General features: G+C 42.8%; 1 protein-coding gene across 1 annotated transcript; it reads left to right on the forward strand.

Moving 5' to 3' along the window:
• Positions 1-27,535, forward strand: LOC121567906 (TLC domain-containing protein 2-like). The gene is made up of 6 exons (XM_041878274.1): positions 1-621; positions 1,035-1,117; positions 6,674-6,756; positions 21,165-21,333; positions 22,252-22,465; positions 26,719-27,535. The coding sequence occupies exons 1-6, from the start codon at positions 443-445 to the stop codon at positions 26,735-26,737; spliced, it is 747 nt and encodes a 248-aa protein (XP_041734208.1). The 5' UTR covers positions 1-442; the 3' UTR covers positions 26,738-27,535.

The following is a 27,535-nucleotide window of genomic DNA, read 5'->3' on the forward strand; positions in this document are numbered from 1 at the left end:
TACACAAGCAAGCGGAAGGTGAATTTTATAATAGGAGCGTTTCACAACTTTTACATCAATTCGAACGCTCAGCACATGCGTTCGTGAAAGTAATTCTATTTTATTCCTTTGGCTGGTGATACAATAAAAATTGTCAACCTGAAATCATAGAATAGAATAAATCATAATTGACGTCCACGCCTCACCTTCCATTTCTGAGACAAAAGCATCAAATTGCCTACATTTGGTTCGACTGACATCAGGAGACGAAAGAACATTTATCGCTTTGGGCTGAATAACACAGAACACCAAAGGAATGTCGGCATGTTTGCGTTGACAGCGTAAATATCAATCGAGAGCAGAGAGAGCGAGCGCGTCAGATTTTCAACAACTACAGCGCGCGAATTTTCAGACGTTGAATTCTTCAAGTGGAGGAGGACACAAAAAGGAGTTTGTCGTGGCCATGGAGTTGAATTCAGTGCTTTTGACGGCGGGTGGCTCTATTGGATTTTTTAAACTTGTCAACTGTGGTGTCAGTAAACTCCCTAGACCGGAGTCTGCTTGCAGAAACGCCTGGAAATGGAGAAATATCTGCACATCTTTCACCCACAGTCTGATAACTGGGATATGGGCTGTGCTATGGTGAGTCGTTTTCCACTGCCATGATGCTTAAATGTAAAGATATATTGTTTTCAATTAGGCTACTGAAGCTTGCTTATACATTACAGGCTAGTAACTGATATAATAGGTTTTATAATTTTTTGTACAATTTAAAGGTCGAAAAATGTTGGTTTTGTAGGATAAGGTAACAGAATAATGTGGACAATGTTTTGTTCTGGACTGAATTGTGAAATGTTAAATCAATTAATCTATGGTCATATAAAATGCTTCAGATTCTATTTTTTATCTAACCTACACATCTTTTCACTATGCTAATTATATCCAACTTTCTCTCCCAATAATGAAAAAAACGATTTAATTGTTTTGCATAGTAGATCAATTTTAATTTCATTCTGGTTATTTTCTCAAATGAATTTGTCTATTTTCCCCTACAGTTTTTTCTTACACCCACAGATGGCCGAAGATTTGATAGGAACCCATTCTGTGTTCTCGCACGCGTTGGTTTCTGTATCAATTGGTGAGTGAATGTGGATGGGCAGAGGTAAAGGGAAGGGGTGTGTGATCTGTCCACACATAGCTGCAGGAATTAGGGGTGCTGGAGGTGCTGCAGCACCCCCTGATAATTTACAATAATTTTGCCGAAATTAGGTTATACATTTTTTTTTTCTCCCCAAAATGATATTACTCCTGTCTAAACAGACATAAATCAAATTATTCAAAATACTACACCAGAGAGCATAATTTAGCTACAGGGGATTAATAGCTTCTAAAAAATAGCAGTAAATTAACTTTTATCACAAGCAATTACAGTTGGGAAGGCTGCAATTTGGCCAATACACCCGCCAAATGTATAACAGCTTGTTCCGTTGTGGCCAACGCGGACTGTGAAGAGACACACACATGCAGGCACACACACGCTTGCACACACATACGTTTTAATATTGTTATATGGTGGTATTATACATTTTGTTGTAAATATGTAGTGGTGTAATTATGTTTTATGATGTACTTTTATTAAAAAATGGTTTGTTAATTGTGTGATGTGCCTTAATGTGTCTGGACCCCAGGAAGAGTAGCTGGCAGCAGCTAATGGGGAACCATAATATATACAAATAGATATAATCCACAGAAGGTTTTTGGAACCTCCTAACCCTGGCACTTTGACTGTTAAACTCATGGCTACACTAGCAATTGCTGTCAATCCTGACTTGAATGCGAACTGCCATCTATGGATTATATTTCTGTGGTTGGTTGCGGCTGTCAGTTTGCCTTTCACAAATTTCAAAATACAATCGTGAGAAAAACGTAGGCCTACCATTTGGAAAATAAATGCCTACTGCTGAAAAGAGAATACTAATCTGTCTGTAGAAGCTAACAAGCTACTTTTGAGCAATTCTGAGCAAACGGCAATGCTTTTCAAAGTAGCTTATCTTGAGATATTGGCACAAGCACATCGGTCATCACTGGTGAGTAGCCTATGCTTCATCTTCAAAATTGAGTCAGTGTTACTGGAAAGTTGTTTTATTTTGTAGCCTATACTATATATCAGGGTTTCCGTTCAGAAAATTTGGCGCCGGACAAGTGACTGGGAAGATTTTAATGTATTGAATATTTGAGAAATGTACCGGTCATCCATATGCATTGGGTTCATGACCCATTTGGGTACCCACCCACGCAGCCAGCGCCATCAATAAATGGGGGGCATTGGCCAAATGAGCCACATTTGCATGTCCTTAACAACTGACAAAAACACTATTCCTTGTGTTTCGTTGTGTAGCGAATGGAAAACTTGATAGCCTATTGTTTTAATGGCGCTTTACTTTCCTAAAACAATTGTCCCCCTCACGGTTCAGCTGTCAGAGAGTTGAGCATTAAATGCATCAGGGCAAGGGATGCATAGGCCTATAGGCTCAGGCGTCCACTGTGATATTAATATTTTAAAATATAAATGAAGAGAAGCTTAGCCCTAGCCCCCCAGAGAGAGAGAGAGAGAGGTATGCCGGCAGCATGTTATGACCAACATGCAGTTCTTTATCCTTGTCAGATAGGCTACTGTGTCTGCTATACTGATATAGGCATACAGAAGGAGGATAATCCGTTATTAATTCGATCAGAATATGTTCTATAAAGATAAGCATTATATTGTTAGATTATAGGAGTAACTCTGGTAGGTGTAAAACATTCTTCATCACCTCGAGTTCAGCTGTCGGAGTCAGTTGGAGCACCAGTGCGCACTACCTTCATATCATAGGCCTACAGTATAATAGGCTATTAGCCACAAAAAACCTTCACAAAGTTTCTAAACTTTATTGGGGTAATATCAAAAGTCAAGCCATTGTTTATTTGGAAAATACAAGCAGGATATTATTACATTTTAGTAATTTAGCAGCCGCTCTTATCCAGAGCAACTTACAGGAGCCGTTAGGGTTAAGTGCCTTGCTCAAGGGCACACTGACAGATGTTTTACCAAGTCGGCTCGGGTATTCAAACTATCAACCTTTCGGTTACTGGCCCAATGCTCTTAACTACTAGGCATCCTGCTGCCTATTATATCTTGGCAAACAACATTACAGTTGGAAATTAATTTGGCCAAAGAAAATGGCTCAACAGAATCAAACAGAACACTTGCGAACTGGTTAAAACCTTCATAAAAGTTTTGAACAGGCTATATTGCAGCAATTACCAAGAAAGGCGAGTGCCTACCGTACCCAACAAATAACAGCAATATGCTAATTATATTTATTTTACAACAGGCCTACTTATAACTTACCTTAAACTAAATACGGAGCACACAATTAAAGACAGATCAAACTTAATTTAGCCAACAAATGTCTCAACAGAATAAAACAAAACACGCTTTGCATATTTAAAGATGCACTATGCAGAAATCACTCTGCCATTTCCTGGTTGCTAAAATTTTAATAGTTCGCCTAATTTCAGTTTATGTGACAATACACGCAAGTAGAGTGTAGAGAATCATTGTACCGTCTAAACCACTGTGAAATATATTTCCCATAACCAAAAATATTGTATTTTCAGCTGTTTTGAAGCTGGTGTACAAAACCGAAAGTAAAAGACGCAAAAACAAAACTTAAGAATGGGAAGCATAGAAATAGCGCACATAGAGCAGATCTACTGTGTTTTAGACATGATTTCGATGAGATTTACATTTATAACTGACATTTCTATGTGAATTTGGTCAGGTCGCCCCAAAAAGTGACATATTGCAGCTTTGAAGAACTGGTATAGATTGATAAATAGGCCTACAATAATAACAATGATATTCAATAATAATGATAAACAATGATACTGATACTTTTAGAAGGGTGGTGAAGCAGTGTGGGACCCAGACTCTACAAACCCATGTTTGTAATGTGACACAATGAGGGAAAAAATAGTGTAAACACTGATCTAGGACCATTTGTTCCTATATTTGAACCTGCAACACCAGGCCCTGTATTCATAAAGTCTCAGAGTAGGGGTGCTGGTCTAGTATCAGTTTTGCCTTAATCATAATGAATAATATTATATAGACAGGGTGGAACCTGATCCTATATCAGCACTATGATACACTAGGCTTAGTGAAGCTGGCTGGATCAACAGATTAGACCATCAACAACAGTGGCATTGCGATGTGGAACAGACACCACCTACCACTTCAGCACTCCCTTTACATGGTTATCCTCTATAGGTGGTCATGGATTGATCCTGACATGTTATGCCACACCAATTCACTGAGGAGCTGGACTCCCTTAATTGTTGCTAAATTGTTTCTTAACTGTTGCTTGTTGTTACAGATGCATTCATATGGCCATTTTCTATCATTTGTGTGGTTAACTGTCACAATGACCTGTGAGGGCGATTTTAATAGGCAACTGTGAAATTGTGTGGATGGACACACTGGACTGACATGCCACCTGACCGTGTCTATCTCTCAGGTGACTTTGAACAATACTGTGTCAGGCAGCCTATACCCTTCCACTGATCTCTCCTCAATCTCCCCAACACGCTTCACGTGTCTGACAGCTAAAATTGCTCTGTACAATGAGAATTAAGCCTGCAGCACAAGTCAAACACCAGACCATAGCTTTCACATGGTTAGGAGTCTCGGCTAGATGGACAAAATCTTTACCCCAGCAGTACAGCCCCTTTAAATACAACTTCCTCTATTTTGACTTCATGCTCTCTAATTGGCTCGTGTATTGTTTCCCCCAATGGCATGAGCTCATTTAAACGACTACATGCCACACTATAAGCTGCTAATTTATTGGATCTGTGCCTGGCTAACAAGGGCTCCCTTAGAATTCCAAGGAATGTTAGCATTCTCCCAGAGAATCCCACCCACCCCTTAATGCTGCCTGCCAGTGTTGTTAGTATTGCCGGTGTTCTAGAATCAATGGGGGGGCATTATGATGCTTCGTCCCAGGCACCGCTCCAGAACTACCCCCGTAGATCACGTGACCCTAGAATGGGCCGTAGCGCCTGAGAAGAAGCTGTTGATTTATGCCACAGCAGCCTGCCCGGGTCAAATGCCATTTGTAACAGAGAAGGGAGTCAGGGTGAGGAGGGTAAGGATGATGCGTCCTTTGTGCCCTGCCTACAACAATTTGGCGTGACAGTGACACTGAGCTGATAGTATTGTCGTCACTATCAGGCCACAATGCAAAGCCGGAAAGTATTTTCACTATAGGCAATTTCAACATGGCAGTTTGGCCACATAGTGAAAACCTACTATATGTTTGGAGGCCCTATTGACAATGTTTGTTTGTTTTCTGCTCTGATTGACCAAGCAAACACTAGCCCGGTACTCTGTTTGTGGGCCAACTTGATGATGTCAGGCCAAGGCAAAGGTGTTGATATTTTGGAATGCAGAACAGTTGCATTAGGTACCCTCCCAGGCTGAACAAAGGTAAACGCAGTGTTAGACACCACACATGACACTATCATGAAGTGCCACTCTCCTATTGGGTGTGTCGTTCTGTTCATTCAATTATATTTTTGTTTTGAGAATCCGTGATCCGTCACAAAGATTTTCTGAGAACTCTTTCAGTAGAATTCTGTATTGTTAGTTACCATCTCAACCAAACATTCCAGGGTTTGGCTGTCAACTGGTGTAAAGACAAGTTGTGTTTGATCACCATGTCACTGCCCAAAACCCACAGAACGGAAGAGATTGGCTCCAGTCCCCATTGTAACAACATATAGAGCTATGCTGCTGTCGTATTTAAACACTACTAAAAAAATACAACTTTTTTAGCCACTTGTGGTGGTACACAAAGGTAAAAGACAGGGGCAGGGGGAGAGAGGGAGAAAGGGGACAGGAGACACACAGAGAGAGAGAGAGAGAGAGAGGGAGAGAGAGAGATAACAAATGAATCCTTATGAAACAGTCAGTGTCATAATGATAAGAGAGCCTGTTGGAAGGCCAACGGACAGTGTTGGTCACATGCTACCATGGTTCGATAATGTGAACGCTTAACCTAGGTTGCCTGTCTTCACTGGTTGTAAAATGGCTTTTCTTTATACACCTCTAGGAATGATAAAAGATGAATGGATGACACTTTTTAAAAAAAATCTAAAATTATGATTCAATTTGGTTAGGTAAACATCCGTTGTTTCTTCAGCGTGTTTGTCATATACTGTAGCAACTGAGGATGCTCTAAAGGTGCATATCTCATCACTATATTTACAGAAGCCTTTTGGTGTTGAATGTCAAATTGAATATGTAGTAGGAACACAGACTGGGGTTAATTCTAGTCTGGCCTAGAGGAGGACCTCCTCCCCTACACACACACGCCCGACTATCTTAACGCTTCATTATTTCTCCACCATTCTGAAAAGCCATCTCCACGGTTACGCCCATAGCGGAGGACGATATAAATAGCACTCTCTAACTGACATCTTGGTTACCATTCTTGGTTTCGTCATGGAAGCGACTGGCAAGAGGGGTCCCCACTAAATATACTTGATATGCCAAACGCTCCTCCACTGAAAAAGCCTTTGTTCTATCGATCTCCATTGCTTTGTTTTGGTTCTAAGCTAGAATATTCCTTTTCTATGTTTTGTTCAACAGGCTACTTCATCTATGACTTCCTTGATATGGTACTCAACCAGAAGATGATCCTGTCATGGGAGCTCCTATTCCATCACACAGTGGTAAGTGGTCCTGGTAGCATCTACAAGGTTTGAGGTACACGTTGTGTACAACCACAGATCTAGGATCAGGTTACCTGACCTCACTCACCATAACCTTGATCATAAGGGGGTGGTACATATCTGACCCTGTATCAGCGGTTAGGTGAAACCTAGCCTAGAATCTCCTCTGTCTCAACCTCATTATCTAGCGAACACACCCACCAGAGAATACTGAAGCAGTGTAAGCATCACACAGTGCATACACATTTCACACATAAAACCCCCACAGTCATTGGCCCCTGTTAGCGTACAGCATAGATCAATCACATTTTATTGGTTGCTTACACAGTTTTGCAGATGTTATCGCAGGTGCAGCAAAATGCTTATGTCTCTAGCTCCAACAATGCAGCAATATCTAGCAATACAATAAGAATAAACACATAATAAAAAAAAAAAGAAAGAACAAGAAATGAGGACGTGTCAGAACCTGACTGTAAACCTTGTCCAGCTAGCCTTCCTCATCAGGCTCCTAACCTGCCTGACATCCCCTTGAGGAAGTCAACCCCCAGGCATGCTAGTGTAACGGAGGTCTTTGGGTAACCACGCTCACATTTATTCTCTCTCTCCTTCTCTCCTCGCTCTCACTCTCTCTTTTCCTCCTTCCCCTGGTGTTTACTACTGGGGTCTGGGCCTGGCAGTAATGATAAATAAGAACATTGTTTTGGAATAAGCAGTCAAACGTTCCATGGAAACTTGGGGATTTTTCAACTTAAGTGGAGCTTGCTGGGTAAGAAAGGCGGGAGTTCTCTTACAATGACATATGTGTACTCCACTGGCAGTTTGACACAGAGCAACACGGAGACCCCTCATATAGCCCCCAACGACCCCTGACCCCTCCCTTCCTTTAGGAAACTGTCTGACAGAAATAGGGCAACCGTATGAACACAACACCGCCCCACTTAGATCTGACTGAGGAGATACTGTAAAATATGTATGAAAGAGCATAATGAAGATTCATAACAGAAGAGAACTGCTTTATAAGGGTCTGGAAACAGAAATAAATGGACAGACATTCTGACAAACACCAGATTTGCATTTGCAGAACTGTAGAAGTTGTCAGGGGTTCTTTTTGTTTCAAGGTTTTTTATGCTGTAGTTTCAGTAACATTTTTGGAGCTGCCACTGCCCTCGACTAGGTTCATGGAAGAACAAGGAATAATTTACCCTAAAAAGCTCCCCTCTCCTCCTCGTGTGTAGACTGCCCCAGTTGGCCATGACATTTGGAAATATTAAGGTTGCTATGAACGAGGGTGAGTCGATGCTAGAGAAATGCTGCAGAAGTTAATGAAAAAAGCATTTAGAAAATGGCATTGGACCTAATACAGTTCATTTAAGATGTTTAGATCAGCAGGGAAGATGTCATTTGAGTGGCGCAGTGTCTCCCGAGTGGCGCAGTGGTCTAAGGCACTGCATCGCAGTGCTAGCTGTGCCACTAGCTGTGCCACTAGAGATCCTGGTTCGAATCCAGTCTCTGTCGTAGCCGGCCGCGACCGGGAGACCCATGGGGCGGCGCACAATTGGCCCAGCGTCGTCCAGGGTAGGGGAGGGAATGGCCGGCAGGGATGTAGCTCAGTTGGTAGAGCATGGCGTTTGCAACGCCAGGGTTGTGGGTTCGATTCCCACGGGGGGCCAGTATGAAAAAAATAAAAAATATATAATAATAATGTATGCACTCACTAACTGTAAGTCGCTCTGGATAAGAACGTCTGCTAAATGACTAAAAATGTAAATGTATTTTTTTTTTGACTCTAGTTGCTTTTATAATTGCAGTCTCTATAGCTACGCTCTCAGTTCAACCGCTCTCTGACAGATGTTTTTGAAGGTTTCCACAGTGTTTGACATTTCCCTCATCCCTGTCTCGTTATGCATAATTAAGTTAGCATATTAGTAGTGCTTAGTGCTGGTAGGGAAGCGAGTGTCATGCGCTGCCCTCTAACTGATATTTGGACTGCTGTGTTCCATTTTTGAGATCTACTATCTTATCCGTTCCCCTACATTCTGTATCTATACCCTGTCTACTACTGCTGTCAGATTGGGAACCCAGTTCACCCTCCATGATCCTCCCTCTCAGGTTTTCTCTGAAGAACCCTCTCACCCCATCTCCATGCTTAGTCTAGGAGAAGCCCCTTTGCATTCTCCACTTGAAGGGTCATAAAACACCAGCCTAAAGATATGAATGGAACGCTGTTAGTTTACCACGTGAGGATTTATATAAGCAGGCAGTATTGGAGAAACTTGAAGCTTCCACTTGCTCCCTGTGAGAATGTCATGCAATTGGATCCATGACTTAGGCCTAACTTGGAGACTCAGTGTTCTGCAAGAACTTCCGCATGGCCATATTTGGACGTCACTATGGTGTGGCGGGACGCTTATGGAATGTCATGCCTGCCAGCTTCTCTTCTCCTCCTTTCCTCTCCTGTCCTCTCGTTTTCTCTCCCCACGGCTTCTTCTCTACAGACCCTGATAGTCCTGCTCCTGCAGACCAGTCTTTGTCCATGTCCCCTCGTTCTGTCAGATTCTACTGACTCGCAGCCTAATATGGCCGCAGTACAGCAGCCGCCGAAGCTGTAGTACATGCAATGCGTTCTGCTTCTTCATTCCAACGTTATTGAACATTCTCAACCTCCTACTCTCTCTTATGTGTACTCTAAAAGCAAAACAGCATGTTGAGTTTTAATATCGAATTTGCTTCGGAAGTAAATTTCCAAACATACATTTCCGTAATATGTGGTTTGTTAAATTGTGGTTTGCTTTTCACAAACCACTAAAATGTCCCTGGACTTGAAGAAGCAATGCCAGCAGGGTCAATTTAATTTGTATAGTTGGCTGTTGAATGTATTTGCCAAATAAATATTCCAGAGATCTTCTTGTGCTCCACACAGACACTCCCGTTTTGGCCAGGGTTCTACTCTGTGGGTTGAGGACCAGAAGGAGTACCGCTTGCTATTTCTTTTTGCGCCGTTTTCAGCTCTTTCAACATGTCGCCTAAACCTAGAGCTATAACCTCATGTGGTGTTTTAGCTCTATCACTGCATGAATGTTATTACAACTTATAATAACCAAAGTGAGAACATCAGTTTTGAGTTGGGCTGCCATCCTACCAAGCTTACACCCACCTACTGTGTAGTACAATAGAGAAGGATAATGTGATTGAGAGAGAGATTGAGTGTGAAGGGGAGGAAAGCGGGGTGAGGGAGAGAATGTGTCTATGGATTCTTGGCGGGAGAGTCGTGGTGTGTTTTGTGGCCACATCTCTTTGGAGGAGGGAAACCCTCCAAAGAGCACCTGGTGTGTTTCCAGACAGGAGACATCTGGTCTCCACATGAACCCCCTCTCACACACACTCAGCCCAGCTCTCCACCCCATATCCCCTACACACACACAGTCAAAACATCACCCAATCCCCCACAAATCCACCCACTCAAGACAGCCTCCGCCCCTTTCATCATCTAGCTTTCCATTCCTCAGTGTAGTTCTATACAGTGAGAGAGTGAGAGATATTCCAAAGCATGTACGTCTGTGGTTTTCCAGCAACTACGGAGTGTGTGTAGTCTTGGGAGGAGAGGATGTATTCAAAGATGATTCCAACATGTGTATAGGGGAATTCCTATATTTAGCTGACTTACACTTGTTTGGAAAACACACCATTAAATGTATGCTGGGTAGTTATGGAAACATTTTCATTTGCTCAAAATGTAAAGCACAAGTATCCATAGGATAAGTGTATTGTTTCACTACCAGTAGTGTACAGATACAGCCAAGGGGTCACTGAGTAGTGTAGGTACATTGTTTTTGATGTAGCTTCTGTACTAATCAACATCTAGGAGAAACAGTTAGGTCACTGCAAAAACACACCAAAACCAATTCACACTTCCACATCGATTGCCTGGCAACCACTAGTGACTTTAATATGAATACTATCACAGCGACCTCTAAACATATTCCATGTTTCTTTTACCATTACTAACCATGGATACATACCGTACACTTCATGTTTTGGGTTTTCCTAAATCTATGGTTGTCTGTTTAATTTTAGTCTTGTGACCGTGGCATTGACCCTGATCAGCCCTAGAAGAGTCATCACAGTATCTACTACTGCGGATGTGTATTATTTTCTGTAACGTGGATGTGTTTATGTTCATGCAAGCTTGTGTATGTGTGAGTGCATTTGTGTGTGTATGTGTGAACATGATGGTTCATACACGTATCTTTTATGTGTCGACTTTGACCCCCGCTACACTTACTGTACATAAAACTTCCTCTCCTGAACCACCCCCTGGCCCTGCTTTATACAAGATAGGATGTTTTCAATGGGCTTTCCCATTAGTTCCTTACCATAGACTTCCCTAGCCCATTTCCCCTTACACTAAGGGAAGGGGAAATGGCTCCATCTGTCTATTCCAGTCCAGTATTGACGCGTTGCTATCGGAGTAAATGTTTGAGTGCGATTATTGCTATGGAGCGTGGTGTTATTAGTCAGTAAACTGCTCTCTGGGACCAGTCTATAGGGAGGCGGGGGGGCTGGTGAGTGTTGTAATGAGTGTTGAATGCAGTGGTTGTTACGGGGCTGTGTGTGTTGTAATGAGTGTTGAATGCAGTGGTGGTTACGGGGCTGTGTGTGTTGTAATGAGTGTTGAATGCAGTGGTTGTTACGGGGCTGTGTGTGTTGTAATGAGTGTTGAATGCAGTGGTGGTTACGGGGCTGTGTGTGTTGTAATGAGTGTTGAATGCAGTGGTGGTTACGGGGCTGTGTGTGTGAGCCTACCAGCATGGTTGTGCAACCCAACTTTATAGCAAAAGCCTTGTGTGGGTTTTTCCTCATGAAAAACATTTTGTTAGGAATAAAAATACCTGTTGCCATGACTAGTCGAGATGACACAGAACTCCTGCTGTTGCTATGTTCTTCAGAGGCCACTATACTAGGCAACCCACACTCTGATAAGTAGACCAATACTCCCTTTAATCATTGGCCTTGTACACACACACACACACACACACACACACACACACACACACACACACACATTCTGATAAAATCACAAAAGCATCAAACACTTAACACCCCATCTTGCGTTTGGCATGCTTATTGAGTGTGTGTGTGGGTGTGTGTGTGCACTTGCGTGATAGTATATTGTACAGGGAGTTAGGGTCTGAGTTGTTTATGCCTTCCTGTTATATTTAGGCCCTGTGAGGAATGTGTGGGATGCAGTGATACTACCTGGCTGCCTGGTCCCTGTCCCCATGTTTACATTACCCATACTGCACTGCACTGCACTGAGGAGTGGCCATCACAAAGGCTGTTTACCTTCACCTTTGACCCTGCGATGAGATGAGACACATTAAGATTTGGTGTGGGGGGGTGCTCGTCAAATGGAATCAAAATGTATTGGTCACGTACACAGTTTTGCAGATGTTATCGCAGGTGCAGCGAAATGCTTATGCCTCTAACTCCAACAATGCAGCAATATCTGGCAATACAATAACAATACAATCAGAATGAGCAATATCAGAGTCTGGAATATGAATAAATATATGTATATGAATTGTGTGTATAGACCAGGGGTAGGCAACTAGATTTAGCCGCGGGACGATTTTTATCAGAGCGAATGGTCTGGGGGCTGGAAAATGATAATTTATGCCCCAAAATATTGACCACAACTAAGCCCATAAAGAGATTTGTTATTTTCAAACAATAATTTCATACTTTACATTCTCATACCTTACATTGAGACACGATCACACATCTTTTTATTTATTTTATTTGTGGGAATAATTGGGAACAGATTTCCTAAATTAAACTACATTTTAGCTGGATTCCTGGTGATTTTAGTATTTTGTGAACAAAAACTAACCTTGATAAAAATGACCCCTGATGTAGACCGTATGGAAAGTGTGTATGAATAGAAAAGGTATGTACAGCAGTAGTTATATAGGATGAGCCATGACTGGAATACAGTACAGTGGGGAGAACAAGTATTTGATACACTGCCGATTTTGCAGGTTTTCCTACTTACAAAGCATGTAGAGGTCTGTAATATTTATCATAGGTACACTTCAACTGTGAGAGACGGAATCTAAAACAAAAATCCAGAAAATCACATTGTATGATTTTTAAGTAATTAATTTGCATTTTATTGCATGACATAAGTATTTGATCACCTACCAACCAGTAAGAATTCCGGTTCTCACAGACCTGTTAGTTTTTCTTTAAGAAGCCCTCCTGTTCTCCACTCATTACCTGTATTAACTGCACCTGTTTGAACTCGTTACCTGTATAAAAGACACCTGTCCACACACTCAATGAAACAGACTCCAACCTCTCTACAATGGCCAAGACCAGAGCGCTGTGTAAGGACATCAGGGTTAAAATTGTAGACCTGCACAAGGCTGGGATGGGCTACAGGACAATAGGCAAGCAGCCTGGTGAGAAGGCAACAACTGTTGGCGCAATTATTAGAAAATGGAAGAAGTTCAAGATGACGGTCAATCACCCTCGGTCTGGGGCTCCATGCAAGATCTCACCTCGTGGGGCATCAATGATCATGAGGAAGGTGAGGGATCAGCCCAGAACTACATGGCAGGACCTGGTCAATGACCTGAAGAGAGCTGGGACCACAGTCTCAAAGAAAACCATTAGTAACACACTACGCCGTCATGGATTAAAATCCTGCAGCGCACGCAAGGTCCCCCTGCACAAGCCAGCGCATGTCCAGGCCCGTCTGAAGTTTGCCAATGACCATCTGGATGATCCAGAGGAGGAATGGGAGAAGGTCATGTGGTCTGATGAGACAAAAATAGAGCTTTTTGGTCTAAACTCCACTCGCCGTGTTTGGAGGAAGAAGAAGGATGAGTACAACCCCAAGAACACCATCCCAACCGTGAAGCATGGAGGTGGAAACATCATTCTTTGGGAATGCTTTTCTGCAAAGGGGACAGGACGACTGCACCGTATTGAGGGGAGGATGGAAGGGGCCATGTATCGCGAGATCTTGGCCAACAACCTCCTTCCCTCAGTAAGAGCATTGAAGATGGGTCGTGGCTGGGTCTTCCAGCATGACAACGACACAAAACACACAGCCAGGGCAACTAAGGAGTGGCTCCGTAAGAAGCATCTCAAGGTCCTGGAGTGGCCTAGCCAGTCTCCAGACCTGAACCCAATAGAAAATCTTTGGAGGGAGCTGAAAGTCCGTATTGCCCAGCGACAGCCCCGAAACCTGAAGGATCTGGAGAAGGTATGGAGGAGTGGGCCAAAATCCCTGCTGCAGTGTGTGCAAACCTGGTCAAGACCTACAGGAAACGTATGATCTCTGTAATTGCAAACAAAGGTTTCTGTACCAAATATTAAGTTCTGCTTTTCTGATGTATCAAATACTTATGTCATGCAATAAAATGCGAATGAATTACTTAAAAATCATACAATGTGATTTTCTGGATTTTTGCATAATCGGCAGTGTATCAAATACTTGTTCTCCCCACAGTATATACATGTAAAGTGGGTAAAACGGTATGTAAACATTAAAGTGCCTATCATGTGATTCCATTTTTTTATGTTTTTTTAATTTTTTTTAAAGGGCAGCATTCTCTAAGGTGCAGGGTAGAATACCGGGTGGTAGCCGGCTAGTGACCGTGTTAAAGGTGTAGGGCAGGGTACTGGGCGGAGGCTGGCTAGTGATGACTGTTTAACAGTCTGATTGCCTGGAGAAAGAAGCTGTTTATCAGTCTCTCTCCACCTTCTAGATGGTAGCAGGATGTGTGTGTGTGTGTAGTGTGTCATCATTTCATCATTCTGATCATCCTGCAGAACAGGCTGCTCAGGCTGCCAACATTCACTCCGGAAGCCTTTTTTTGTCCTGAGGTTTCATGTCATCTGTAACCAGGGGAACAGGTTTGGTTTGAGGTGCGTCGCTACCGCTCAGAGAGAGGTCCGTGCTCTGAAGATGATAGACTGACTCGGTTGTTCCAGTCACACCTGGCTGACATTTTGGTTTCTCTGCTGCCTTTGTCTGCCATCTTGGCCATGACTACACATCTTAGTAGGAGGAAGTTGCATCTAAATGCTTATCTACACCAAAGTCCATTCTCTGTTATTCCTACAAATTGAGTATCTAGGCCACTTTTTTGTTTTTATCCTCCGACTTCGTCGCTCTGCCACTACTGTGTGCCACCTTGGCTCTTGCTGAACAACATCGGCCATCCTGGATCTATCTTTCCCTTATCTACCATGCTTTACTGTGGTTAAGGAAACACACAAACACGCACACACTGTTTTCACCCTTTCTCCTTTACCCCCAACCTTTTCAATATACACAAAACTACAGAAAACGCTTTGAAACGAGGGTTCTACTGCTGGTTTTTGCTTTCCGTTTCAAAACTCTTTGCTGCGTTGTACCCTACTGAACACGACACAGCAGCACATACTGTAAGGACAAGGCTAACCTCACCATGCCCACTTTCTCATCCATGCAGTCAGACTGGGTCCCCTGCCAGCAGTCTCATCCCCCTGGCCCTGTGTGTATCCACTGTGTCTGTCTGTAGCACTGTTAATAGGCTACCAGCAGCTAGCCGCCCAGCCTTACCCTGGCTTAGCAAGGGATAGTCTGCTAATGCTGAATCATTCTAATGGTCCAGGGGGCTGTCTTATCTGTCTGTTGACCCAGGGGAGGGGGGATTACAGTAGCTTCAACCCCAGCCAGGGGGGCTCACGGTCGGGCATGGTTTGGGGATTCATCCTGTCTCATTTTTTATTTATTTTTATTTCACCTTTATTTAACCAGGTAAACCAGTTGAGAACAAGTTCTCATTTACAACTGCGACCTGGCCAAGATAAAGCATAGCAGTGCGATAAAAACAACAACACAGAGTTACATATGGGGTAAAACAAAACAAAAATCAAAAAAATACAACAGAAATACAATTAATATACAGTGTGCAAATTTAGCAAGTTATGGAGGTAAGGCAATAAAATAGGCTATAGTGCAAAATAATTACAATTTAGTATTAACACTGGAATGATGTGCAAGAGATGATGTGCAAATAGAGATACTGGGGTACAGATGAGCAAAATAAATAACAATATAGGGATGAGGTAGTTGGGCGGGCTAATTTCAGATGGGCTGTGTACAGGTGCAGTGATCGGTAAGGTGCTCTGACAACTGATGCCTAAAGTTAGTGAGGGAGATAAGCGTCTCCAGCTCATGGTTTGATTTAATTTGGTTGACTGGCAGGACCTGGCTATGGTCTCTGGTCCTAATCCTACCCCACAAAAAGAGCCACGTGGCTGAGCTCGGGCCAAGTGATGACGCCCTGTCTCTCTCAGGAAGAGTTCAGATGGGTCAGTGGGGACATACTCGGGTGCTTTGGGGCTACCATCTCCTGATGATGGCCTGACTGCTTCACTGGGTCATAGTAGGGCATAAAGGTTTTGTAACCACCACCAGCTGCTGTATGGCATATTATTTATATTATTTAAATGATTGGCTGCTGTAAGAGATGTACAGTTAATCTCACGTGTTTTATAGTAATAGGGAGTGTGTACCTTGTGTAAGGTGATAGTGTGGAGATTATGTAAGGTGATAGTGTGGAGATTATGTAAGGTGATAGTGTGGAGATTGTGTAAGGTGGTATAGTGTGTAGCTTGTGTAAGGGGTTATTGATTGAGTGCCTTCTCACCAACTTCTATCAATGATTACAGTCAGTCATTATATACATGGCTCTGATTACCCCTTCCCAAGAACAGGGAAGAAACTACAATCAGTGGTTCTGCTGAAGATTCCACTCACTAACGACGCTCCTCAAACATAAAGGAAGCCATGGCCATACAAGCAGACGTAAACATACATACTAGGATCTCCAATGAGTATGATACGTTTATTGTCACAGGGTCACCAGGAATCATTATGTATGCAGGCTTTTATTTCAACCAATAAGCCATGGTCAAATTCTACTATTTGAAGTATCACAGATAAGTAACCAAAATGGTGTCTGAATATCTAACAGTATTTCTGAAATAGGTGATTCAAAAATGTGTGTTCTAATTAACCAAGCAGTTATTCTTAATACATACAGTAAGTGTCTGTCTTGATGTTCAGCTGAAGTGAGAACCAGCCTACACAGTGAGTCCCAAGGATCATCGTTGAGAGACCATACAAGACGTCACAGAGAGAGTTGCTAGGTGATAGATAACTACAGTATGTAAACAGAATCCTGGCCATGAGGTCTCTTATCAGAGCATTGTATAAGGCTTTTATTTGATCTCCACAGTTCCTGTTTTGAGTGTCCCTGAGGAGATGTGTGTGTGTGTGTGTGTGTGACCTGGAGGAACGATAAGACCAGTTGAAGTTTAGTGTGATTGTGTATGTATAAGAGACGGGTGTTTTTACCTGGGGCTTCTCTCTGGGGAGAGAGTCACTCACACCTTATTGACTAAGAGCAGCATGGTATTAGGGCCTCATATATACAGTTGAAGTCGGAAGTTTACGTACACCTTAGCCAAATACATTTAAACTCAGTTTTTCACAATTCCTGACATTTAATCCTAGTAAAAATTCCCTGTCTTAGGTCAGTTAGGATCACCACTTTATTTTAAGAATGTGAAATGTCAGAATAATAGTAGAGTGATTTATTTCAGCTTTTCTTTCATCACATTCCCAGTGGGTCAGAAGTTTACATACACTAAATTTGTATTTGGTAGCATTACCTTTAAATTGTTAAACTTGGGTCAAACATTTACATTTACGTCATTTAGCAGACGCTCTTATCCAGACTTACAAATTGGTGCATTCACCTTATAGCCAGTGGGATAACCACTTTACAATATGATTTTTTTTCTTTCTTTGGGGTGGGGTAAGGGGGGGGGTAGAAGGATTACTTTATCCTATCCCAGGTATTCCTTAAAGAGGTGGGGTTTCAAGTGTCTCCGGAAGGTGGTGAGTGACTCCGCTGTCCTGGCGTCGTGAGGGAGCTTGTTCCACCATTGGGGTGCCAGAGCAGCGAACAGTTTTGACTGGGCTGAGCGGGAACTGTGCTTCCGCAGAGGTAGGGGGGCCAGCAGGCCAGAGATGGATGAACGCAATGCCCTCGTTTGGGTGTAGGGACTGATCAGAGCCTGAAGGTACGGAGGTGCCGTTCCCCTCACAGCTCCGTAGGCAAGCACCATGGTCTTGTAGCAGATGCGAGCTTCAACTGGAAGCCAGTGGAGTGTGCGGAGGAGCGGGGTGACGTGAGAGAACTTGGGAAGGTTGAACACCAGACGGGCTGCGGCATTCTGGATGAGTTGTAGGGGTTCAAACGTTTCGGGTAGCCTTCCACAAGCTTCCCACAATAAGTTGGGTGAATTTCGGCCCATTCCTCCTGACAGAGCTGGTGTAACTGAGTCAGGTTTGTAGGCCTCCTTGCTCGCATACGCCTTTTCAGTTCTGCCCACACATTTTCTATAGGATTGAAGTCAGGGCTTTGTGATGGCCACTCCAATACCTTGACTTTGTTGTCCTTAAGCCATTTTGCCACAACTTTGGAAGTATGCTTGGAGGATTTTTGTCCATTTGGAAGACCTGTCTTGAGATGTTGCTTCAATATATCCACATAATTTTCCTTCCTCATGATGCCATCTATTTTGTGAAGTGCACCAGTCCATCCTGCAGCAAAGCACCCCCACAGCATGATGCTGCCACCCCCGTCCTTCACGGTTGGGATGGTGTTCTTCGGCTTGCAAGCCGCCCCCTTTTTCCTCCAAACATAGCGATGGTCATTATGGCCAAACTGTTCTATTTTTCGATCTTTGTCCCCATGTGCAGTTGCAAACCGTAGTCTGGCTTTTTTATGGCGGTTTTGGAGCAGTGGCTTCTTCCTTGCTGAGCGGCCTTTCAGGTTATGTCGATATGACTCGTCTTACTGTGGATATAGATACTTTTGTACCTGTTTCCTCCAGCATCTTCACAAGGTCCTTTGCTGTTGTGCTGGGATTGATTTGCACTTTTCGCAACAAAGTACGTTCTTCTCTAGGAGACCGAACGCGTCTCCTTCCTGAGTGGTATGACGGCTGCATGGTCCCATGGTGTTTATACTTGCGTACTATTGTTTGTACAGATGAACGTGGTACCTTCAGGCGTTTGGAAATTGCTCCCAAGGATGAACCAGACTTGTGGAGGTCCCCAAAAAAAATTCTGAGGTCTTGGCTGATTTCTTTTGAATCTCCCATGATGTCAAGCAAAGAGGCACTGAGTTGGAAGGTAGGCCTTGAAATACATCCACAGGTACACCTCCAATTGACTCAAATGATGTCAATTAGCCTATCAGAAGCTTCTAAAGACATTACATCATTTTCTGGAATTTTCCAAGCTGTTTAAAGGCACAGTCAACTTAGTGAATGTAAACTTCTGACCCACTGGAATTGTGATACAGTGAAATAATCTGTCTGTAAACAATTGTTGGAAAAATTACTTGTGTCATGCACAAAGTAGATGTCCTAACCGACTTGCCAAAACTATAGTTTGTTAACAAGAAATGTGTGGAGTGGTTGAAAAACAAGTTTTAATGACTCCAACCTAAGTGTATGTAAACTTCCGACTTCAACTGTGTGTTGTGTGTGTGTGTGTGTGTGTGTATATACACACACACACACACACACACACACACACACACACACACACACACACACACACACACACACACAGCCTGCAGCAGGAGATAGAAAACAAGGGGAAGATGCAAGAAAAAGATGGGACATAATGCTGTGTCTCACGTCAGTGCTGGCCTACTGGTAGTCTGGCTAAATAGGTATTATTAGTTAGACATGCTTGGACCTGAGTTGCTATATATAAGAGTCTCTTTCTGTCTTTTTATTCCTCTTGAGTGGGTAGCCACTAGCCAGTGTGTGTGCTGCTGTATATCACATGACCATTTGTCAGTTTAGGGACGACACCACCTCAGTTGACTTCAGCCTCACCCCTGGGGCCACACACACACACATACTTAAAGCACTCCCATTGAGACCTGCCTAATTGTTAAGCTCAGTCGCACAACCGAGCCATTGAGGATGTTTGAGTGTCCTAACAAGATACTTTGTGCTTTACATCGCTACATTGGTGTGCCTGTAACTGCTATGGATCATGGTCTACAGTTAGTTCTGGGAGGCTAAGACTGTGTTTCAAATGGCACCCTATACCCTACGTAGTTTGCTACTTTTGCGCACATGCATGTAGTGCACTATTGGGAGTAGGGTGACGTTTGGGAGACAGACTGAGTAATTCAGTGTGGTGAATGGAGAGTAGTGACAGAGTGTGGAGAAAGGTTAGGGTTAGTAACAGTGTGGACAGGGTCAGGTCATTGTACTGCTAGGGCGTTGCTGTTCTCAGTGGGATATTTGGGGAAACATAAATCTGCCCTCCAGACTGTTACAGTAACTAAGTTGGATGTGAGATTTACTGATCGAACTCTGACACGCAACACAATACAGCCCTTGTAACGGCAGCTGCAGCCTAATAAACGTTTTTTCAAAAGATTTCCATGAAGTTATTGTGTAACAGAGCAGGATGTACATATTCTATAGTGGCTCTATTGTAGACTGGCATTGGGTGCCACCTATTGGTTCTGGTACGCTACTACAACATCACCCCTTGTTACCTAAGACTATCTCACAGATAGAACAATAAGACAGATATTTCACCGGATGTATAAATGTGAAGCATCTTCTTGGCGTTTCCACTCACTACCAAATATGGTAGTGAGAGGAAGCCCAGTGGCCGGCAGTGGGAGAAGATTGAACGAGATGGATTTTGGCCCACTATGACTCATTTGTTCCCATTGAAGACCACAGCCTGTCGTTTATCTTGGTTTAGTTATACAAATCTTTGATTTTCTGACATGCTGAAACCTCACTGACTTTCATTTCATAACCATGACCTTGCAGATGTTTGATAAGCATGATGACCTTAGTCAGTGTTAGACATTCAAAGGCATGTATCAAATAAAGGAAAAACAAACAAGGGCTTGTTATGATACTCTAACTATGACATTTTCATGGAAAGAATACAATATTGGTCACAAAAACAAAGGCTGTAGTGCTGTGAGTCAGACAGATGGTCACAGGATGTGGTGCGTTTTGCATCATTTTTTAATATGGTGGACATGACCTAAGTCATGAGATCCCAGTCATCCCACCGCTACCTCATGAGATGGTTAACCATGTGACTTCTGGGTAGATGAGTTGTTTGTTTGTTATGTTAGGACTCGTGTGTTGACTTGGACTTGAAAGCTAGGGACTTAGGACTTGAGTCAAACTCTAGATTTAGGAACTTGACTACATCACTGCCACTAAGTGCCTAACCTTCTCTCATCCTCCCTCTCTCTCTCTCCCCGTCTTCTTCTTCCTAGGTGATCAGCTGTTTTGGCATCGCCGTCCTGACTGGTCGCTACGTGGGCTTTGCTGTGGTGGCCCTCCTGGTTGAGATCAACTCTGTGTTCCTCCACCTGCGCCAGATCTTACGCATGGCCAACCTAGTGGCGGGCGACCTCTACCGCATCAACAGCATGGTCAACCTAGGTACTGTCATGTTCATAAGGTTTCAATGATGAAAGCATATTTTGAATGAACAGATAGCTTGTGCTAGTCATTATCTATAACTTCACATCATGAGGTGTTGCCATGAAGTGGTTTGTTTACATTACGTTTCAACTGTAGTAAGTTGATTATACAAATGTTAGCACCATAGAATTACATATACACTGAACAGAAATATAAACACAACATGTAAAGTGTTGGTCCCATGTTTCATGAGCTGAAATAAAAGATCCCAGAAATGTTCCATACGCACAAAATGCTTATTTCTCTCAAATTTTGTGCACAAATTTGTTTACATCCCTGTTAGTTAGCATTTCTCCATTGCCAAGATAATCCATCCACCTGACTAGTGTGGCATATAAAGAAGCTGATTAAACAGCATGATCATTTCACAGGTGCCCCTTGTGCTGGGGACAATAAAAGGCCACTCTAAAATGTGCAGTTCTGTCACACAACACAATGCCACAGATGTTTTGAGGGAGCGTGCAATTGGCATGCTGACTACAGGAATGTTCACCAGAGCTGTTGCCAGATAATTGAATTAATTTCTCTACCATAAGCCGCCTCCAATGTTGTTTTAGAGAATCTGGCAGTACGTCCAACTGGCCTCACAACCGCAGACCACGTTTTTTTTTTTTAAAGGTATCTTTGACCAACAGATGCATATCTGTATTCCCAGTCATGTGAAATCCATAGATTAGGGCCTAATTTATTTATTTAAATTGACTGATTTCCTCATATGAACTGTAACTCAGTAAAATCTTTGAAATTGTTGCATGTTACGTTTATATTTTTGTTCAGTATAGAATTACATATAGTAATACTTCTGTAATTTAATAGGATCTCTGTTCTTAGCGCTAAGACGTACTGCTGACAATAACAAACTGCATATCATTCCAGGTACCTACGTGGTGTTCCGGATCAACACCCTGGCCTGGATGACCCGCTGGCTGGTCCTGAACCGGGACAACATCCCCCTGTTCAGCTACACAGTGGGGAGTATAGGGCTAGCCATCATGACTGCCATGAATATAGTGCTGTTCTACCGCCTGCTGAGGTCTGACTTCCTCAAGAGTAGTGCACCTACGCCCACGGAGGGTAAAGAGAGTAGAGGGTAAGGAGAGGGAATAAGATGTCCTTGAGTATTCGAGAGGGTGGGGAGGATGTATACACACACACACAAACACTTATACACACACAGATACATAAGACATCCTGTACAGAAGTCAGTCACATACAAACACACACGCATAAATACACACTTTGTGGCCAATAAACCTTGTACCTTATGCCTGTACTCTACCTAAGAGATCTGACAAAATAAGCTTCCCCATCTCTCTCTTCTATTTTGGGGTACAGGCATTTACAATTCACACACACAAAGTCCATTGAATGATAGCCAAAAATACACATATATAAGATATACAATTCTACTATTCGTTACGTTCTACAGTGCATTCGGAAAGTATACAGACCTCTTGACTTTTTCCACATTTTGTTACGTTACAGCCATATTCTAAAATTGATTAAATTGTTTTTTTCCCCCTCATCAATCTATGGTCCTCTGTAGCTCAGCTGGTAGAGCACGGCGCTTGTAACGCCAAGGTAGTGGGTTCGATCCCCGGGACCACCCATACACAAAAAATGTATGCACGCATGACTGTAAGTCGCTTTGGATAAAAGCGTCTGCTAAATGGCATATTATATTATTATTACACACAATACCCCATATGACAAAGCAAAAACAGGTTTTTATAAATTTTTGCACGTTTATTTAAATAAAAACAGAAATATCACATTTACATAAGTATTCAGACCCTTTACTCAGTACTTTGTTGAAGCACCTTTGGCAGCGATTACAGCCTCGAGTCTTCTTGGATATGAAGCTGCAATCTTGGCACACCTGTATTTGGGGAGTTTTCCCATTCTTCTCTGCAGATCCTCTCAAGCGCTGTCAGGTTGGATGGGGAGTGTTGCTGCACAGCTATTTTCAGGTCTCTCCAGAGATGTTCGATCGGGTTCAAGTCCGGGCTTTGGCTGGGCCACTCAAGGACATTCAGAGACTTGTCCCGAAGCCACTCCTGCGTTGTCTTGGCTGTGTGCTTGGAGTCGTTGTCCTGTTGGAAGGTGAACCTTCGCCCCTGTCTGAGGAGTAGGTTTTCATCAAGGATCTCTCTGTACTTTGCTCCGTTCATCTTTCCCTCGATCCTGACTAGTCTCCCAGTACCTGCCGCTGAAAAACATCCCCACAGTATGATGCTGCCACCACCATGCTTCACCGTAGGGATGGTGCTAGGTTTCCTCCAGACGTGACGCTTGGCATTCAGGCCTAAGAGTTCAATCTTGGTTTCATCAGACCAGAGAATCTTGTTTCTCATGGTCTGAGAGTCATTTAGGTGCCTTTTGGCAAACTCCAAGCGGGCTGTCATGTGCCTTTTTACTGAGTAGTGGCTTCTGTCTGGCCACTCTACCAAGGCCTGATTGGTGGAGTGCTGCAGAGATGGTTGTCCTTCTGGAAGGTTCTCCCATCTCCACTGAGGAACTCTGGAGCTCTGTCAGAGTGACAATCGGGTTCTTTGTCACCTCCCTGACCAAGGCCCTTCTCCCCCGATTGCTCAGTTTGGCCGGGAGGCCAGCTCTAGGAAGAGTCTTGGTGGTTCCAAACTTCTTCCATTTAAGAATGATGGAGGCCACTGTGTTCTTGGGGACCTACAATGCTGACGAAATGTTTGGTATCTGTACCTCGACACAATCCTGTATTGGAGCTCTACTAACAATTCCTTGGACCTCATGGCTTGGTTGTTGCTCTGACATGCACTGTCTACTGTGGGCCTTTATATAGACAGGTGTGTGCCTTTACAAATCATGTCCAATCGATTTGAATGTATCACAGTTGTAGAAACATCTCAAGGATGATCAATGGAAACAGGATGCACCTGAGCTCAATTTCGAGTCTCATAGCAAAGTATCTATTTCTGTTTATTATTTTGAATACATTTCTAAAAATGAGTTTTTGCTTTATCATTATGGGGTGTATATATATATATATAATTTTTTTAAATCCATTTTAGAATAAGGCTGTAATGTAACAAAATGTTTAAAAAGTCAAGGGGTCTGAATACTTTCCAAATGCACTGTAAGTGAGATATATGAAATTATATATATATATATATATATATATGAAATGTCTTACAGGTTGCAAATCCCATAGCAATGACAAAGGGAAAAAATGATATATAAAAATACACAGTGGGGAAAAAAAGTATTTAGTCAGCCACCAATTGTGCAAGTTCTACCACTTAAAAAGATGAGAGAGGCCTGTAATTTTCATCATAGGTACACGTCAACTATGACAGACAAAATGAGGAAAAAAATTCCAGAAAATCACATTGTAGGATTTTCTATGAATTTATTTGCAAATTATGGTGGAAAATAAGTATTTGGTCACCTACAAACAAGCAAGATTTCTGGCTCTCACAGACCTGTAACTTCTTCTTTAAGAGGCTCCTCTGTCCTCCACTCGTTACCTGTATTAATGGCACCTGTTTGAACTTGTTATCAGTATAAAAGACACCTGTCCACAACCTCAAACAGTCACACTCCAAACTCCACTATGGCCAAGACCAAAGAGCTGTCAAAGGACACCAGAAACAAAATTGTAGACCTGCACCAGGCTGGGAAGACTGAATCTGCAATAGGTAAGCAGCTTGGTTTGAAGAAATCAACTGTGGGAGCAATTATTAGGAAATGGAAGACATACAAGACCACTGATAATCTCCCCTCGATCTGGGGCTCCACGCAAGATCTCACACCGTGGGGTCAAAATGATCACAAGAACGGTGAGCAAAAATCCCAGAACCACACAGGGGGACCTAGTGAATGACCTGCAGAGAGCTGGGACCAAAGTAACAAAGCCTACCATCAGTAACACACTACGCCGCCAGGGACTCAAATCCTGCAGTGCCAGACGTGTCCCCCTGCTTAAGCCAGTACATGTCCAGGCCCGTCTGAAGTTTGCTAGAGTGCATTTGGATGATCCAGAAGAGGATTGGGAGAATGTGATATGGTCAGATGAAACCAAAATAGAACTTTTTGGTAAAAACTCAACTCGTCGTGTTTGGAGGACAAAGAATGCTGAGTTGCATCCAAAGAACACCATACCTACTGTGAAGCATGGGGGTGGAAACATCATGCTTTGGGGCTGTTTTTCTGCAAAGGGACCAGGACGACTAATCCGTGTAAAGGAAAGAATGAATGGGGCCACGTATCGTGAGATTTTGAGTGAAAACCTCCTTCCATCAGCAAGGGCATTGAAGATGAAACGTGGCTGGGTCTTTCAGCATGACAATGATCCCAAACACACCGCCCAGGCAACAAAGGAGTGGCTTCGTAAGAAGCATTTCAAGGTCCTGGAGTGGCCTAGCCAGTCTCCAGATCTCAACCCCATAGAAAATCTTTGGAGGGAGTTGAAGGTCCGTGTTGCCCAGCGACAGCCCCAAAACATCACTGCTCTAGAGGAGGTCTGCATGGAGGAATGGGCCAAAATACCAGCAACAGTGTGTGAAGACTTACAGAGAACGTTTGACCTGTGTCATTGCCAACAAAGGGTATATAACAAAGTAGAGAAACTTTTGTTATTGACCAAATACTTATTTTCCACCATAATTTGCAAATAAATTCATTAAAATCCCTACAACGTGATTTTCTGGATTTCTTTTTCTCATTTTGTCTGTCATAGTTGACGTGTACCTATGATGAAAATTACAGGCCTCTCTCATCTTTTTAAGTGGGAGAACTTGCACAATTGGTGGCTGACTAAATACTTTTTTCCCCCACTGTATATACATACAATAGGGAATCATTGAATCCAAAACCTGTGTCTTCTTGAACATGTTGTAAACATGTTGTTAACACTAGCTAAACTAAACACCTGCTACCTCGGAAGCCTGTAGCAGCTGCATCTGTTCCTAACATGAGCTTTGCTATCTATGTTGTAAGGGTTCATCTGTCTTGTTGCCAATTGCAAACTGGTAAAAAGGAAATTGACCTTTTTTGTATGAAGGTTGGCGTACTTGACTAGTCATTCAGTTGTTGAAGTCTTCGATGTTTCAACCAGAAGAAAAAGAAATCATCCAAATGAAGTATAGAAGTGGCGTGTTGGTATTGATCAAAACTGTTTGGGTTGCTAACCAAACAACAAGGTTGACTTCAGATCGAGGTCAGGTTGGGTTTTGTGGAAATGAAACAAAAATAACCTTGCCCTAAGAAACAGCAGCTATGTTTGCGCTCTCACACACAGAGGCAACGGCTGCTATGTTAGTCCATTTGGAGCTTGCTCATTAAGTCGAGTGTACCTCTCAATTCTAGGTCCACACAGTCACCATAACAACCGAGAGAGAAAGCTGTTCCCACGCCCACCAGCTAATGACATCACTAATGACTCCCAGCCCCACAGGCCATTTGGCTGGCATCTGATGACTCACATGGGGTGGTGGTCTTTGAAGTGTCATTACACAGTTGGCCTGAAGGAGGCAGCACACTCCTTAGATTCTAATCTAGGTCAGGGATGGGCAACTGATCCAGGATCAGTACACATGTCCCATATCCTTCCTTACAGTCTGTAAGGAAGGATCAGTTCACATTTCCCATTTCCTTCCTTACGGTAAGGAAGGAGATGGGACAGGTGAAATGATCCTGGATCTGTGCCTAAAAGGGCAACTTCTACCTAGAGCAGTCCTCAGCGGCCTGATTGGTGTAACACTTTTGCCCCAGCTAACACGCCTGACTCCAGTAATCACCTAATCATGATCTTCAGTTTAGAATGCAATTAGTTTAATCAGCTGTGTTTGCTAGGGATGGGGGGAAAAGTGTGACATCACTCCGGCGCTTCGGTAATATTGCGCTGAAGATTTTATAACAAGATGTATTTCTATGTTTTGTCCCAGTTTTTATTTTATTTGTATATTTGTAATTTATTTGTGCTCGAAAAAAGTTGTGGATTAATTGTCAAGGATGAATTAAATTATAAATATGGTTAATGAACACAGTTATCCCTTTGAATAATATTGTATATACCTTTAGAAGGATTGTTAGTTATATTGGAGATATATGGATTGATAGTGGTATTACATTTTACATTTTAGTCATTTAGCAGACACTCTTATCCAGAGCGACTTACAGTTAG

Source organism: Coregonus clupeaformis, chromosome 6 (assembly GCF_020615455.1).
Source record: "Coregonus clupeaformis isolate EN_2021a chromosome 6, ASM2061545v1, whole genome shotgun sequence".
Classification (NCBI taxonomy): domain Eukaryota; kingdom Metazoa; phylum Chordata; class Actinopteri; order Salmoniformes; family Salmonidae; genus Coregonus; species Coregonus clupeaformis.

Excerpts from the sequence above, each read along its gene's own strand:
- LOC121567906 (XM_041878274.1), top strand. The coding sequence starts at position 443 with ATGGAGTTGAATTCAGTGCTTTTGACGGCGGGTGGCTCTATTGGATTT. Across the intron at positions 1,118-6,673 it reads GTTGGTTTCTGTATCAATTG|GCTACTTCATCTATGACTTC; the intron begins GTGAGTGAATGT and ends TTTGTTCAACAG. Across the intron at positions 21,334-22,251 it reads CAACAGCATGGTCAACCTAG|GTACCTACGTGGTGTTCCGG; the intron begins GTACTGTCATGT and ends ATATCATTCCAG.